This window comes from Miscanthus floridulus, chromosome 6 (genome assembly GCF_019320115.1).
Source record: "Miscanthus floridulus cultivar M001 chromosome 6, ASM1932011v1, whole genome shotgun sequence".
In the NCBI taxonomy this organism is placed as follows: domain Eukaryota; kingdom Viridiplantae; phylum Streptophyta; class Magnoliopsida; order Poales; family Poaceae; genus Miscanthus; species Miscanthus floridulus.
The window spans coordinates 120736166-120753061 of NC_089585.1; the positions used below are offsets into that span (position 1 = coordinate 120736166).

The 16896-nt window shown below is 50.9% G+C and overlaps 1 protein-coding gene and 1 pseudogene across 1 annotated transcript; both read right to left on the reverse strand.

Moving 5' to 3' along the window:
* Positions 1–900: 900 nt before the first annotated feature.
* LOC136461135 (uncharacterized) lies at positions 901–5174 on the reverse strand (annotated as a pseudogene).
* Positions 5175–9028: 3854 nt separating this feature from the next.
* LOC136459351 (ammonium transporter 2 member 2) lies at positions 9029–10774 on the reverse strand. The gene is made up of 3 exons (XM_066459216.1): positions 10055–10774; positions 9689–9974; positions 9029–9588 (listed from the first exon to the last, which is right to left on the reverse strand). Exons 1-3 carry the CDS (start codon positions 10703–10705, stop codon positions 9029–9031), a joined length of 1497 nt encoding a protein of 498 aa, XP_066315313.1. The 5' UTR covers positions 10706–10774.
* Positions 10775–16896: the final 6122 nt, after the last annotated feature.

A 16896-nucleotide genomic window follows, 5' to 3' on the forward strand; every position in this document is an offset into this window, starting at 1 on the left:
ACGAGTTTGCTTGATTTGCAGCCTGAGGAAGAAAGTCAATTCGCCCATCATGCTCATCTTAAATTATCTGCTCATAGTATCTGAAAACTTGGCAACAAGAGCATGAGAAGAGCCACCAAAGATTATATCATCCACGTATATCTGAACCAAAAGGATGTCTGTGCCTTGCTTGAGGAGGAACAAAGTCTTATCTATGGAACCCATCCTAAAACCCTTATCAAGCAAGAAAGCTTTTAAACGCTCATACCAGGCTCTCGGGGCTTGTTTCAAACCATACAAGGCTTTGTGGAGTTTAAAAACATGGTTGGGGTACTTTGGATTTTCAAAGCCAGGGGGTTGCCTCACATAAACCTCTTCCTCTATGTACCCATTCAAGAAGGCACTCTTTACATCCATCTGATATAGCTTGAACCCTTTCGAAGCTGCAAATGCTAAAAGAATCTTAATGGCTTCTAGACGGGCAACAGGAGCAAAGGTTTCTTCATAGTCTATTCCCTCTTTTTGGCAAAAACCCCGAGCCACTAATCTCGCCTTGTTTCTCACCACCACCCCATCCTCACTCTGCTTGTTCTTGTAAACCCACTTTGTACCTATGGGGTGGCACTCTGGTGGAGGTGGAACTAAAACCCACACTTGGTTCCGCTCAAAATTCTCTAACTCCTCGTGCATAGCATTAACCCAATCGGCATTAGATAGTGCGTGTCTAATATCTCGAGGCTCAAAAGAAGCTACGAAAGCAGAATGAGCGAAATGGGAAATATGATAAGACTTGGAACGCGTTACCCTTTCGTCGATGTCGCCGATCATGGTCTGAGGAGGATGGCGTCGCTGGATATGTCGAGGTGCACCCAAAGACAAAGTCGCCTCCCCCTCATCCACAGCTGGGGCCTCCTCAGTCGATTAAGGAAGCGGCTCGCATGGACCCCATGAAGTAGAGGTGGAGGGCTTGGGGCCGTGAGCTGAAGTGGTCGAAGCTGGCTCGATCGGGGCAGCCGGTTGAGATGGCTTGGGATCATCCCAATTGACGTCATCGTCATCCTCAACGAAAATGCCGTCACCCATCTCTTCATCACCTGCATGTTCAAAGACAGAAACAGAAGAGGGCATGGTTTCGTCGAAGGTGACTTCACAAGTTTCCACGACAAGGTTAGTCTCAAGATTAAGCACACGGTATGCATGTGAATGAGAAGCGTAACTGAGAAATATACCATCCGAAGATCTAGATTCAAACTTATCAAGATTACCTTGCTTAAGAATGAAGCACCTGCAACCGAAGACTCGAAAATGACTCACCTTGGGTGGACGCCCAAACCGCAACTCGTAGGATGTCTTCTTCAAGAAAGCACGAAGAAAAATGCGGTTTGAAACATGGCAGGCGGTGTTGATGGCTTCGGCCCAGTAACGCCTAGGAGTCCTATGCTCATCGAGCATCGTCCTGGCCATTTCAACCAAAGTTCGATTTTTGCGCTCAACAACACCATTCTGCTGAGGGACATAGGGCGAAGAAAACTGATGTTCAAGACCCAACGAAGCACATAAGGTGTCAAACTGTGAGTTTTTGAACTCAGTGCCATTGTCACTGCAGACAGCTCGTATGGCATTCTTTGGTAACTCAGTTTGCAACCTCAAGATCAAGTCACGAGCATGAGAAAATGCTTCGTCCTTGCCCTCCATGAAAAACACCCATGAATAGCGAGAAAAATCATCCACGATCACAAGAATGTACCACTTCCCTCCCTCTGACCGAACTCGAGCCGGACCAACAGTGTCCATATGGAGTAGCTCACCAGGTCTCGTGGTCATGACCTGAGTCACTGGAGGATGGGAAGCAGCCACCATCTTCCTGTGGCGACAGGGATGGCATACCAGATCCTTCTCAAACTTAAGTTTGGGCAATCCTCAGATCATGTTAAGAGAACTCAACCTCACTAGGAGATTGAAGCTCAAGTGACCAAGTCTCCTATGCCACTTCCACAAATCAGAAGAAGATCCGGCAACCAAACAACGAGAAGAACCAAAAGACTGAGAGAAATCAGCTCTGAAAACTCGACCAAAAGGAATGATCTGACAAACTAGATGTCCCTAAGAATCGAGCACACGAGAAAGTCCAGTCTTAAAGCGCACCTCAAATCCATCTTGAAGGAGTTGTGAAACAGAGAGCAAATTGAAATGCAAGCTTGAAACCAAAGCAACGTCCTTCAAGATAAAAGACTCATTGACCCGAATGGTCCCACGAGACAGCACCTTACCTTTGCTATTGTCCCCAAATGTGATGTACTCCTTGTATTGCATGGGGTCGAGGCTGGAGAACCATTGGGAACTTCCGGTCATGTGGCACGAACAGCCGGAATCAACAAGCCACGTGTTCTCCAAGCCTCTGCTCTGCATCAATAGAAAGACAGGGGGTGAGCAAATGGCACAACACTGGGGTTAGTGAAATGAGGAGAATACCAATGTTGAGTCATTTGCCCTAGAAAAGTGTTAGGAAAAACACCATACATGCCATGTCCCATTAGAGAGAAGCGATCACCACGTGGGGGAAAATGTGGTCCGCTAGGAGTGTGGGACTGAAAGCCACCGTCGCGAGGTCCAGAGTCATATAGATCATGACTTGGGCCACGCCGGGCACGACCACCTTGTGGTCTCGCCACCTGAGGCCTAGCACCTTGAGGCATTGCACCTCTAGGCCTAACACTGTGCCTCTGAATAGGCGGTACATGTACGCCATGGGGAGGACGGTACATGTTCCGATTGTTCAACTCGTACTCGCGCTGCTCATCTATCTTCCTCCTAAAGCAAAACTCAGCCAAATGACCATCTCTATGGCAATAGTCATAGTGGTACCTCACCTCTCTCTTGGGTGGTGGTTGACTCACTCTCTTGTGGATGTGGTTCACTCTCTGGGGTTTTTTGGCTTTAGGAAGGGGTGCACTAGAGATGTTGGGTAGAGTATCGAGTGAGTTCCGAAAGTGGTTCGGTTTGGGAACCCAAACTTGCTTAGATGGTGGAGCTTTTGGTGGTTCTTTAAACACACCATCTTTGATCATAGGCTTGGTAGGCTCTGGTGGAGGGATCTTGATCAATTGGGGAGTGTTGGTGGGTTTCTCACTTGGGTTCAAACCACTATGTTCACCAACCTTGCCATAGACATGCTCACCCTTCCCTCCTATAGCAAAGCCTACTCCCGATGAGTCAGTTCCCCGCCTGAACTGGCTCACCATCATGCCTAATTGGGGCTCACTGCACGACACCCAGCTCAAGATGGACCAAAGTTGTGTGTTTTCTTCCTCGGTTCCCATCTTGTTGTGCCTGCAGGACTCAAGCTCCAACACCAAAGCTTCACATCGAACACATGTAGTGGTGGTGCTATCTGAGTTGGCCTTCTCAAGCTCAGCAAGTTTGGCAACCTTCTCTGCCAACTCAGATTGCAAGCCTGAGCAGGACTTGCACGCACCGAGCAACCCAGAACGAGACTTCAGCTCATCACATTCATCAAGCAAAATAGCATACTTGGATTGCAAGTCAGAGAGGTTAGACATGTGTATAGCGCACTCATCGCACTCCTCCTCCTCTGACACCACTACACCACTCTTGGCAAGCTCCAACTCCTTCAAGGCAACCTCTAGCTGGTCCTTAAACTCTTTTCTCTCGTGGGCAGCACGCTTGAGCAGCTTATCTTGACTCATCAATGTATCATTCATAGTATCAAGCTCAAGCATAAGTGAGCCAAGTGTGGGTGGTACCTCGTTTTCGTCGTCATCGACGTCGACATCCTTTTTAAGCTTTGCTCCACCGTCAACCGCCATAGTGCAAAACCCACCACGGTTTGCACCGGCGACAAAGCAGAGACCGTTGAGCTTGTCCTCGCGCTTCTTCTCGGACTCATCGTCGGTCGAGGGAGAAGAAGAGTGATCATCGTCGTAGTCGTCGTCGAGGTCGCTGAGGGAAGCGAGGAAGGCGCGTTCTTGAGCTTTGGCCTTCCTGCGGTATGCCTTCTTGATCGCCTCCTTGTTGAAGCCGCCCTTGGCCTTGTGCTTGCCGGAGGTGTAGTTGCGCTTATCCTTGTGCTTGCTGGAGTCGTACTTGTTGGTGAAGGGCTTCTTCTTGGGGCAGTGCGCGACAAAGTGGTCCGGATCTCCACATCCATAGCATCCCTCCTTCGTGCCACCACTACATCGGCGGTTCAAACGGTTGTTGTGAAACCGAGAGAACTGACTGATGACGAGTGCCAACTCATCATCCCCAAGAGACTCCAGCTGCTCCTCTATGACTGACATCAAGCACGACAAAGAGAAGGAAGCTTGTGAAGGGTTAGTCAATGAACTTGAACCACTACCTGAGACCAAAGTCATGGTTGGTGCAGAAGGATTCTTGAGCTTGGCATGGGTTTGGTAGTCGATCTCTGTGGACTTGAGCTTGCTGAAAAGCTCATCGACGGTGAGGGTGTCGTAGTTGGCCGACTCGATGATCGCCGACACCTTCACATCCCATACCTTTCGATCAAGGGCATAGAGAAGCTTGAGCGCCCTCTCATGATCACTATAAGGTAGGTTGGCCTTGTTCGCTTTCATTTTGTTGACGATAGTCTGAAAGCGGGAAAACATGGCATCGATGGACTCGCCATCAAGCTGAGAGAAATTCTCGTACTCACGCTTGTACGTCTCGTAGAGTCTGGTCTTGACCTGTGCGGTCCCCTCGTGATAGCTCTGAAGCCTCACCCAGATCTCTCGAGCTGTAGTACAATCAGAGACACGCTCAAACTCAGAAAGCGAAAGACTCGAGAAAAGCACACTGCGAGCTTTGCTATTTGCGTTGTGCCGATCCTTGTGATCCTGGGTGGTACAGGCCGCAACAGGGAGCACAACGTAGGTAGCATCCTCGCAAATTTCCCAGATGAGCCAATCAATCCCCTGGAGATGCGCAGACATGCGGATCTTTCAATAAGGATAGTTGGACCCATCAAAGTGCGGTGGTTTGCCGGAACCACGCTCCATGTCGCCTTCGTGGATCACGGACCGATTAAGGTGGAATGATCCTTAACCGGCTCTGATACCAATTGAAGGACCGGAAACGGCGACCAGAGGGGGGTGAATGGGAGCCGTAAAATTTCTCGCAAAACTTTTAGGCTGCTGTCTCAAAATCACGGCCAAACATAAGTGAGTTCCCGAAATAAAAATACCCAAGCCACCTAGTGATGGGAGTATCTACGAAAATTCTTTGGAACGGTAGAAAGCCAACGCAATAGACGGAACTCGATTCGAAGCACAAACGATCAAGCTGCGCGCAAAACAAAAAATCAGGGCTTGAAAAATTTGACCGAAAAATCTCCTGAAAATTCGTTCAACACAGAATAGAGAGAGAAGAGGTAGCACATTGGTCTGGGCCTCTCGGGCCTGCACAGCTAAGTGCTCATGATGGTATAGCTGCCTCTGCTCTGCTCAATTCATGCACGAGGGAAGGAATTAAATTCACAAACACTATTGCTTGATTGAGACGTTTTCAACAACCAACATTAAAAATCACGAGAGCTGCTCCTGCTATTGGTGGTGTACAGGCATAGGTGATTCCTGTATGAGCATTGATTGGTGTTTGAAGCACTGGTGCTGAGCACGGCCAACCAGAGACGAGCGAGCTCCGAAAATCACGGGAGAGCACCAGAAGCTGTGTTGAGCGAGCGCCTAGTCTGCTCAGCGCTGGACCTCGGTTCGTCGAGCAGCTCACCAGGGGCGAGCACACAGCTGTGCTTGTTTGCTCGGCGTCGGTCCTGAAAAGAGAGGAGAACGAAAACGAGGACAGAACAGAGCCGATGGCACAAGATTCCACTCACGCGACAGCAGGGCAATGGCGAGCTATGACTCAGACCTGGGGGCGCACGGCGTACGCAGCTGCAGGCGAGCCTACACCGGTGGCCTCCGGCCCCTTCATCTGTTCGCCCAAACTGAGCACGACGAACAGAGAATGACGCCCTTCACGAACGCAAGAACAGGAAAAAGGGGCGACCTCAAAATCAACAGAATCCAACTCAAATCAAAAGGATTGGCTCCCAAACTTTGCACAGATCAAATTTGACTTGATACAAGTCTATTCCCGAAAATTCATCGCCTGGGATTGACTCAAACTCCGGCAAAATCAGATCGTAGCAAGAACGAAAAATGGGGAAAAACTTAAGAACATGATGAACGAAAATCACAGCTTCAAATGAGGAATCCAGAGGACACGAGGAGGATTTGGGCCTCCTTTCCCACTCCAAATCACAGCATAGAACCACAAATTCTCAGATTTTTGGCCTCTCTCAAGAAACACTAGAAAACCTAACCCTAGGGAGAAGGGAGGAATGAGAGTGGGAGAGAGGTGAGGGAGATGGGGGCTCCCTCATCCTATTTAACAGGGCTATTACACATTTCCAGTTTTGCCCCTGGATACAAATGAGTTGAACTGCTAAGCCCAAGGGCGTTGTTGTCCAACCCGGTGTAATCTTGATCCGACGGCCACCGCGCCTTCTCACCGGTAGCTTCGCCTCGACGCGAACTCCCCGATGCCGCCACGTGCCGTCCGTCCCTCCTCGGAACCTCCGCCCGGGTTTTGAGGCCCAAACCCGTAAACCGTCCATCCGATGGTTTTGAGGCTCAAACCATCAAACCGTCCGCGGGTAGCGTACTCCATACGCGTCCCCCGCCATCCGACGCGTGTCACCGCCGTCTTCGATCGGCCAGCCCGCCAAGTCCTCCTGAGCCTCGCTCGAGTCACGCATCTGCCGTCTTGACCCGGTCAACACCGTCACTCCATGTCTTCTTGCACTTGTCGATGTCCCAAGTGTCAGCCACCGCGGCTAGTCACCCGGCCTCTGGGTCCCTCGGTCCAAGCCTCACGTCCGTCCTTCACCGCTTCCGGTCTATCGGCACGGCACGTCCTCCTTGACCTTCACCTCGTCGTCGACCACCGCATCCAAGCTCCACACCTGCACAACACAAGCCAAAAGACATATCGCACACATAGCTTTCGCCATGGTAGGGTTAGTCACCACTCAACCCACTTCGTGGATCACATTGACAATCACTCATCACAAAACGAACACACAAGGGTACTTGTCAACCTTGTGTTCGCAATTAATTAGACAGCTACCGGTACATAAGGACATGGACGATACTTTGGCTTGGCATTATGACAGTAAGGGAATTTTTTCGGTCCGGTCAGCATATAAGGTCCACAGAGCAGCGCAGCAACGGTGTCAGCAAAGAACAAGGCCGGGGGGTTCGGAAAGCAGCAAGGGAAAAGGAGAATTCTGGAGGAAACTATGGAAAATTGACTGCCCGCCGAAGGTGAAGCATTTCCTTTGGAGACTAAGTCATAACTCTATGGCGCTCCGGATGGTTCTACAGCGACGGGGTATGAAACTTGACACCAGATGTTGCATGTGTGGGAGATTAGATGAAGATGGCGGTCACCTGCTGTTTAAGTGCAAACATGTGAAGGAGGTTTGGCGTGCTCTAAATCTAGAAGAGATACGATGTAAACTTGTTCAAGCTGCGTCTGCAAGGGAGGTGATGGAGGAAATCCTACAGATGGAGCCGAAAGTTCAGGTCACTGTTGTAATGCTCCTTTATATCTGGTGGCGTGAAAGAAATACATGGAGAGAGGAAGCGAGAAGAAGATCGGTGGTGGCAATGGCTTATAGTCTTATACTGCTGCTGCACAGGCTGATAAAGCTACTGCTCATGCTGAAAACCTGAAGGACATTGAAACACCATTGCCGTTGTCGGATTTCTGTCAGAAAAAAGTCTGGGAGAAGCCGGAGCAGGGGGGTCCTTAAGATTAACTCTGATGGAGCTTTCTTTGAGCAGTTGGGAGACGGTGGATGGGGTTATGTTATCAGGGATAATGAAGGCAGGATGTGGAAAGCTGGCAGCGGCAGGGAAGATTTCTTACAGAGTGCTTTCCATGCTGAATTGCCGGGATGCTTTGAAGGACTGAAAATGGCGGCTCAGATGGGGATGACACAGGTGATACTTGAAACGGATGCAGCTACCGTGAAGACTGCTCTGCAAGGCGATGAGTACAGACTGTCACCGATGGGCGGGATGATTATAGAGATCAAACATTTCATGGCTGCAGAGTTCTCCATGTGTAGGGTTAATGTCTGTCCCCGTGTCTGTAATAATTTAGCTCATGAGTTTGCCTCAATAGGCTGTAAGATGCCCAGTGGTGATCGCGCCACTTGGGATTGTGTACCTCCGTTTTTCGAAGGTCTGGTGTCCAGCGATTCAGCTGTGACAGAGGAGTAATGAAAAGCCTCGTTTCAAAAAAAAAAAATGCATTCCAAACCAACATACAGGACGTATGCAAAGGAGGCCGGTTTTCAAAGTTCACCTGGAGGCGGTTGGTGAAATTTTTTCAGGGACAGTACGTGAGCCGCATGAATGGGACGGTGAAAACTGAGAAGCGTGGCCTGATGTTGGTCAATTTGGGAAGCCCAAGTGGTCCATATTCTTTAGCATCCGTATCAAATCTCTTCTCTCTGTTGTTCTTTTCTTCTCAATTTCTCATGTCCTCCAAATTTTTTACTGCTGTGGAGCACCCATGTAGCAGGGGCCGCATTGTTAATTTGGCTCTCTTCCTCTTCCTGTCTAGTTTTTTTTTGGTTGAAATATGAAGGATCTATCAATGAATTACTAGTTACTGAGTACATAGTACAGTAGCAATTTAGGATTTTAACGTTGTACTTTCAGTTTTGCCTGAAAAACATCTCTGAATCTCTGATGTAATAACAGACTCATTAAGTCATTATGATGAGTTGTTTAAGCAAAGTAGTCACACTTATAAATAGCCACATTAGCACTGCACCATAAGAACAAAGGACACCGGTGATTATCAAAGTCGACATTTGAAGATCGAAACAAACTGATCTCATCATCAGGAAAAGAAATTACGACGACATACATCAGCTAACACTGAACATCAAAGACTCAAGAAACAAGCATGTCGAGATCAGAGAGCCCAGGCCCACTGACCAGTCAAGCAACGGGAGGAGCTACAGCTGAATGGTGACACCTCTGGCACCTATGCTGGTCAGTCGCTGCTCCACCGTGTCCTCCCTCGCGACGCCGCCCGAGGCACTGCCGGTCCTCGTCGTGTCCGGGCGCGTCACGTCGAACTTCTCGCCATCTCCCCAGAGCGCGTAGGCCTCCTCGCCGTGCGCCGCGTCGTCGCCGATCATGAGCTGGTCGTCGGGCATGCGGAGCGGGATGAAGAGGCCGACGCACAGGAGGATGGCGCTAGTGACCACCAGGTTCCAGACGGTGACGAAGAGCGCGCCACCGAGCTGCTTGCCCATCTGCGCGACGCCGCCGCCGTAGAAGACGCCACGCGCGCCCGGGACGGGGGAGTCGAGGGCGCAGAGCTCCGGGGTGGCGAGGAGGCCCGTGAGCACGCCCCCGAGCACGCCCGCGACGGCGTGGGTGTGGAACACGGCCAGGGTGTCGTCGACCTTCATGAGCAGGGAGGATTTCTTGTGCAGGATCATCATCGTGAACCACGGGACGCTGCCCGCGAACGCGCCCATCAGCATCGCCGACCACGTGTGCACCAGCCCTGCGCCACGCAAACCAGCATGGCACCATCATGTGCATGTGTTGCTCAGTGAACACATGACGTTACGATTGTTTCGAGATGAAATTGAGAGGCTCGTTACCTGCGCCGGGCGTGATGCAGACAAGCCCGGTCATCATGCCCTGCACCGCGCCGATCACCGAGGGCTTGCCGAAGAAGATGACGTCGAGGCAGGTCCAGGTCAGGAGGCTCGTTGCGGCGCTAACGTTTGTGTTGAGCACGGCGACAGACGCGGTTATGTTGGGGGCGTACGGCGCGCCACCGTTGAAGCCGGCCCAGCCGAGCCAGAGCAGCCCGCCGCCGGCAATCATGAGAAGGATATTGTTCGGCGAGAACCTCTCCCTGTCGCTCTTCAGTCTGGGGCCCACCTGTCAGTATCACGTTGTTATTGTGGTACACTGGTACAGATATGCTACTAGTACGTGTCTACCGTCTACGTGAGGTTTACCCAGTATGCGGCGGTGAAGCCTGCAATGCCGGAGGAGAGGTGGATGACGTATCCGCCGGAGTAGTCGATGACGCCCCACTGGTAGAGGAAGCCGCCGCCCCAGAGGCTGAACGCGCCGACGGTGTAGGAGAAGAGCAGCCACAGCGGCGTGAATGCCATCCACGCTCTGATGTTCATGCGCCCGAGGAGCGACCCGGCGAGTAGCACCAGCGTGATGGCCGCGAACTCGAACTCGAACAGCACCAGCGACGCCTGCGCGTAGTATGGCTCGGTGCGCGGCGTCTCCAGCACGCCGCCGCGGCCGTAGTGCGCCGTGGCCGGGAAGACGGCGCGGCGCACCAGGAAGTCCTGCGTCAGCGCTGGCCCAGCCTTGGCCCAGAACGGGAGCATGCGCTCGCCGAACGCCATGCGGAAGCCGACGAGCACCCAGACGATGAGCGTGGACGCGTACGCATACAGCGCCATGAAGGCAGAGTTGACGGCCCACTTCTTCTTGACGATGCTGCCGTAGAGCACGACCAGCCCCGGCATGGACTGGAGCCCGACGAACGTTGCCGCCACCAGCTGCCACGCGTTGTCGCCCTTGTTCAGCCACGCCGGCACCGCCGGGAGGTCGGGCATGTACGGCCCGGGCTCCGGTGGCGACGCCATTCCGGTGGACGCGACGTGCAATTGGCTTAGTGTTTGAGCGAGCTTCAAGGAGTACGTGAACAACTGCGCGCGAAGTGGCCGATAACTGGAGATGGGCGTTTAATAGCCATCGGTTCCAAGCTGAAATGGCGAATTTTGGGCTAATCTATTGCAGGTTGCGTTTGATAAAGTTTGGGCCAGCTCGGAGGCGAGCTCGTTAGACGTGATGCGCGCTCGAATCGACGTGTGGTGGGGGACGAAATGTGGGGAACCGCAACCGGTTCCGGGTCAAACCTGGCAACTCTAACGCGGACCGTTTTCTTCCTCAACTTTTGGCTTCGTTCCCTTGAGCTAAGACGTTGCTGCTGCAGTGATGTACTGAAAGACATTGCAGCCGTAGCTGTAGCAAAAGCTTTAGGCCTTGACCAGGTACCAGTCGGGGAGACGCAATTGGAGTCTCGACACTGAAGTCTGAAGATTTGGTACCGTTGGAGACGCAGTTGGAATTTTCAGTGTATATATTCCACGTTCAAAGATCATCAGAACGGAGGCCTCATCTTTTTTATATATCGTTAAAAAGCATGGGAGGCTGTGTACTTGTGTTAGGGTGAGCATGAAGAAGCAGCTAGGGATTGGTCTCATCCGGCACAGGATGTCACCATTCTGTTTTTTGTAACCACAACTTGGATTATGTGAACTACGTATGGCACACAAATGTAGGTTGTGCCGAAGCCCAAGGAATTATCCTCAATAGGTAATGATTTGATCCGCGATCCAACAGAAGTATGCGAATGTAAAATCCAAACAAGCCAACATGGAGTTCTTAACCGATTAGTCAGTTTACTGAAATACTGGGAGGCATGTCTACCTCCGGTACACATCCCCGGTTTAACAACCTACCAAGTTGAGATAAACGGCTGAGAGTCATCAGCACAAGGGAACTGATTGCACCCAATATCTCGCAGCATGCAGTTGAAAGAGCCTTGTCACTTGAGAGTTGAGAAAAACAAGTCACTAGATTTCTCGATCAGGGGAAACTGATGATGGTTAACCAGAACCAGTGCATCGCTTCGGTATGGATTTTATTTTTACCACTTTGTCATAACCTTGGTCATCAAGATACTTAGGTTTGCTTGCTTTAGTTCAATATAATGTGAAACAAGTGCCTTTTCAAACAAATGAAATTATAACTTCAATTACCTCCGGTCATTTATTTGGAGCAATGTGATGCACACATGAAAAGAAAGGGACCTCATAAAACTATGGGCAGTGCAAGCTTGCCTGATAAAAAGAGGTATATATAGGACAGATGAGCAACTGCGCAAGTGGACCTAAAATGCCTAATATGCCAAAGTTTCATCCTCACTCCGGGCTCAAATGCATGCCCTACTACACAGGAACATGACAACATGGCCCTCAAAAAGCAAATATGATTGCTAGTATTTTGTAACATAATTATAGAAATGATTACAATCAATCTAACTACTTGAAAACAATGCAAGCAGTCAATTTTTTTTTTTTGAAACAAAGCAGTCAGGATTAAATGCTTGAGCATAACTTTATGTCCAAAAGAAGAATTTGTGACCGGATATATTAAAGCACAGACCCCTATGTACGCAAATATAAGTTGTTTATGGTCATTGACGCTGCCTCCAATATGACACTTCACTGGTGCTTTCTATTAAGTTATATTTTTCGAGATCTTACAGTAGGAGCAACTCATCCCTCTCCCCCGCGTCGCTCCCCCACGCAGGGCGACATGGGCAGACCCCTGAGCCGCCGCCGCTCTCCCACCCCTCTCCTCCTCTCTCGCCGCGCCGCCACCAGAGCTGGCCGCCGGCATGGCCGTCCTGCCGGCCAGGAAGGTGGCGGCGGGGCTCTCCCTCCCTCGTGTGGGCGGCGTGCGCCGCAGTAGGCCGGCAGTCCTTCACCCCGCGAGCTGCGTGGAGCTTCGGTGGGGATGGTTGCCGCGGCTGTGGCGGCGTCGGCTCGTGCCTGCGCAGGCGCAGGGGATGGTGGCGGAGCCTTCCTTTCTCCTTCGCTCATCCCCTCCTCCATCAAGACGACAGCGGCGGCGCCGGCCGGGGCCGCATGTCTGGTGCCCGGGCTGCCGGATCCGGTGCCCGGGCTGCCGGACCCGGACCCTAGGCGGCCGGATCTGCCTTGGCGGCCAGTGGCAGGTAAAGTGGCGGCCGGCGGCGGCAGTTGTCGGGGCTCGTGCAGGCGCTTGGGGCGGCGCTCTCTCCTCTGCCTGCCTCTCCCCGCACGGCCTTGGCTGCTGCTGCGGCGACCAGCCGGGGCTGCTACGACGGCGACCGAGCCTCTTCTTGGGCTGGTTGTGGCGGTCTGGGCGACGGTGACGGCAACGGCGACAGACCGGCTCTAGGCGGTGCCGCGGTTGTGGTCAAGTTGGAGGCGGCGGCGGCGGCGGCTGGGGTCGCCCGGTTCGGGGCCTGGCGTCCGGACCCGGTGACCTCGGGGCAGGGGGCGGCGCCCGAGATGGTGGCAGCACAAGCCCTGTGGCTGTTAGCGGCTTTGTCTGCAGCGACATTGGCGGGTGCCTGAGCCGACGACGTTGATGGCCATTGGCGGTCTCGGCGTGCGGAGGTGTGACGCGAGCGGCAGAGTCTGGTCCAGCTCTATGTGACCCGGTCAGAGGGGGTGGCCGTCGATGCAGCTGTGCGGCTGCAGTGTGCAGTCGGCGCGTCGATGCCCCTCTGAAGGGGCTTCCGTGGGGCGGCGGGAAAGCGGCGTTAGCGGTGTTGGATGGCAGGGGGTTTCGCTTCGTGACTCGGCGTTTGTGCTAGAGGGTTCATGGGCGAAAGCCTTGGCGACGGCGACGCCGTTGGGCGTCGTTTCCCTGTTGGGGGCGTTGTGTTTAGCCCTCTAGTATATCTTCCAAGGGTGAAAACCCGATCCACTTTGGACGTGCGATGGTGGCGTCATCGGCGTTGCTCCCTTCCTGAAGGCGTCGCATTTGGATTATCGTCGTGTTTTCGTTGCGAGTTGACGGTTCGCGCTTGGAAGTCGGAGCTGCTCTTCGTTCGAGCTTGGCAACGATGACCGGTGGTGACCGTTAGCTTCGGACCCGTCGGGGAGTGACTAGTGGGTGGACTGCCATGGGAAGTCGGAGCTGCTGGCAGCTTGGCTTCCATGTTCGGCAACGATGACCCATGGCGGTGTGTCGTGTTTGTGCTCAACCGCGTCGCGTGGGGTGGTTAGTCCCTCGGGGGGCCTTTTGGCATCTCGTTTGGCTAACCTTCTTGTACATAATACTCTTTCGTCTTAATTGAGCGGTAGAGCTCCTGCCTTTGTTTCAAAAAATATATTTTTTTTTCTGAATAAAAAAGAGTTGTATATTGTTAAAGCCTTTTCAATTATGAATCATGTAAATCAATTTTATGACTTAATCTACATAATTATTTATATATGTTGGTAAAATGCAAAGTTTGGCCAGCACATATCCTAAAACTGACTTATATTTACAATCTAAAGGACTATAATGCTGGATGATAAACAAAAGTGAACATATTCTCCAAACTCTAGGTACAGATTCTCAACGTTTATATTTTCTCAGTAAAGTTTTACATATTACAACATGATGGAGAAACATCTCATATGTCCTTTGAGGCTAAACATCAAAAGATGAGGTTACCAACTAGGAATGATGTTAAAGGAACAGACAAATTGTTATCCAGTTCTGTGCTGATGGGGTGTGATTCAATGAGTGTTGCAGCTACAGAGACAACGAGGAAGCCTAAAGCCATGTACCATGTTTCCTCAATACAGCCAAAAGTGTGGAAGTAATGCATGTACCTGAATAAATGAGACTGAATGATTAAAAAGAAGTTGATGCAACTGAGAATTCAGTAAAGGTTAAACATTACCCAACTGAGGCCAGAAAACCAGCCAACACCATTGCTATGCTTCCAGCATATGATTTATTGGGGTTGCATGGATGTTTTTCTTTACCTAGGCGTCTCCTAATTACATCAGCTATACCAGGGAATGCATAAATCAACATCAGCAGAGTAGGGCCATATTTAATTATCACGTTTGTAGCATGAAACTTTTTGGAATATCCAGAAATATGTTTTTCCTTTTATAAATTAAAGAGGAGCAAATTAATGACATACGGTTTCCAGTAACTATGCCAATGAGCTAACAAATTATGAAGCATACAATTGATTTATTCTAGGATAAAAGAAGTGAAATGCATATATTAACATACCATCTCCTCCATTCTCTCTTTCTCATAAAAAAATCTCCACAACGCTTGTCCGCTCGTCTCGGCGTGGGCGCGTGGGCACTCATCCACCTATCGCACTCTGCCCCGCCGCGCTCCCTTCCCCACCGCGCGTCTGTCCTCCGCGCACACCGTTGCAAACTCTAGTTTGGTTTTGGTAAATTAATGAAACCCTAAGTGCTAACCTAGTTTATCAAAGTGATCATGAGATAGGTAGCACATTCCAAGTGGTGAAGCAAATGAAGATCATGACATGATGATGGCGATGCCATGGTGATGATCAAGTGCTTGGACTTGAAAAGAAGAAAGAGAAAAACAAAAGGGTCAAGGCAAAGGTATAAATGATATGAGCCATTTTATTTTAGTGATGGAGACACTTAGTGAGTGTGATCACATTTAGGATCGATAGCCGTACTATTAAGAGGGGTGAAACTCGTATCGAAATGCGGTTATCAAAGTGCCACTAGATGCTCTAACTCATTGCATATGCATTTAGGATCCAGTGGAGTGCTAACACCCTTGAAAATGTTTGTGAAAATATGCTAACACATGTGCACAAGGTGATACACTTGGTGGTTGACACATTTGAGAAAGGGTTAGGAACTTCACCGGCGGAGTTGAAAGGTCCTTGTTTGGTTTTGGTAATTGAGTGACAACTTAGGTAGACTAATTGTGTTTATGTGAGATACACAGGTGATTAGTCCACAGGTACATGCGTGTGAGAAACATATGCCATGAAGGTGAAAATGGCTTGGAGATGTTGCAAAGCTCACACATGTGATGATGAAGGAGCTTAAATGCACATGAGACATGACATTGAGTCATGTGATCAAGGTGGAGAAGATCAAGACAAGACTTAGCTTGATGGACCGGTTGCAAGCGTGAAGGGCAAGTCGAAGGCTTTGGAGTGATGGACCGTGTGGCGGTGAAGCTTGAGCAAGACTTGGCGCCGATGGATGATGGCAACGGTGAAGAGCAAGTAGAGTCAAGATCGATGAACCAATATGATCATGTGATGATATGAAGTGGATCATATCATTGTTGATCATGTTGGTGCATGTGTTGCATCGACATTGAAGGAGATGGAATGAAATGCGCAAGGCAAAGGTATAACCTAGGGCATTTTATTTCACCGGTCATAGGTGTGTAGAGAAGTTTATGACCGGGTTTAGGATAGATGGCCGTACTATCAAGAGGGGCAAACTTGTTTGCATATCGGTCATCTAGTGCCACTCGAGTGATCTAACTTTGCATTGTCGCTAGGATCGAGTGGCGTGGCAAGTTGAGTGGCTAACATCCTTTGGGAAATGATTGTGAAAATGCTAACACACATACACATGGTGGTGTACACTTGGTGGTGTTGGCACATTTACAAAGGAGGTGGTGTTTGCAGGGGTGTTGACGCTTTCGGAAAAATGGAATGTCTATTTTCTATTGCGCCGGATGCAAATTCTTGTGGTTAGCACACTTGAGCAAGGGTGAAGAGAATGGAGAAGATGCTGGCGTCGGTCAACTGACCGGACGCTGGATCTGAATGCACCAGACGCTGGCAGGCTATGTCCGGTCGCGCTGATGTGGAGTGTAGCAGTAGCTAGAGTGTGACCGGACGCTGGCTACGTCCGATCACGTTCGACCGGACACGTCCGGTCATGCTCAGGAGCTTACTGGAAACGACCGGACGCTGAGGGTCCAGCGTCCGGTCAGTTGAAGCTGGAGCGTCCGGTCAGGTCAAGTGACCGTTGGAACCGGGACACGTGGTTGTCTGTGGGCGACCGGACGCTGAGGTCCAGCGTCCGGTCAACACGACCGGAGCGTCCGGTCGGCCCGACCGTTGCCTAGTGAAGGGGTAACGGCTAGTTTAGCCCTTGGGGCTATAAATAGAAGTGGCCCTCGGCCATGGCTGGGGTGGAGCACCTCAAGGGACTTAGTGTCCATGCTTGTGAGTGCTTGGGAGCCCTCTATCACA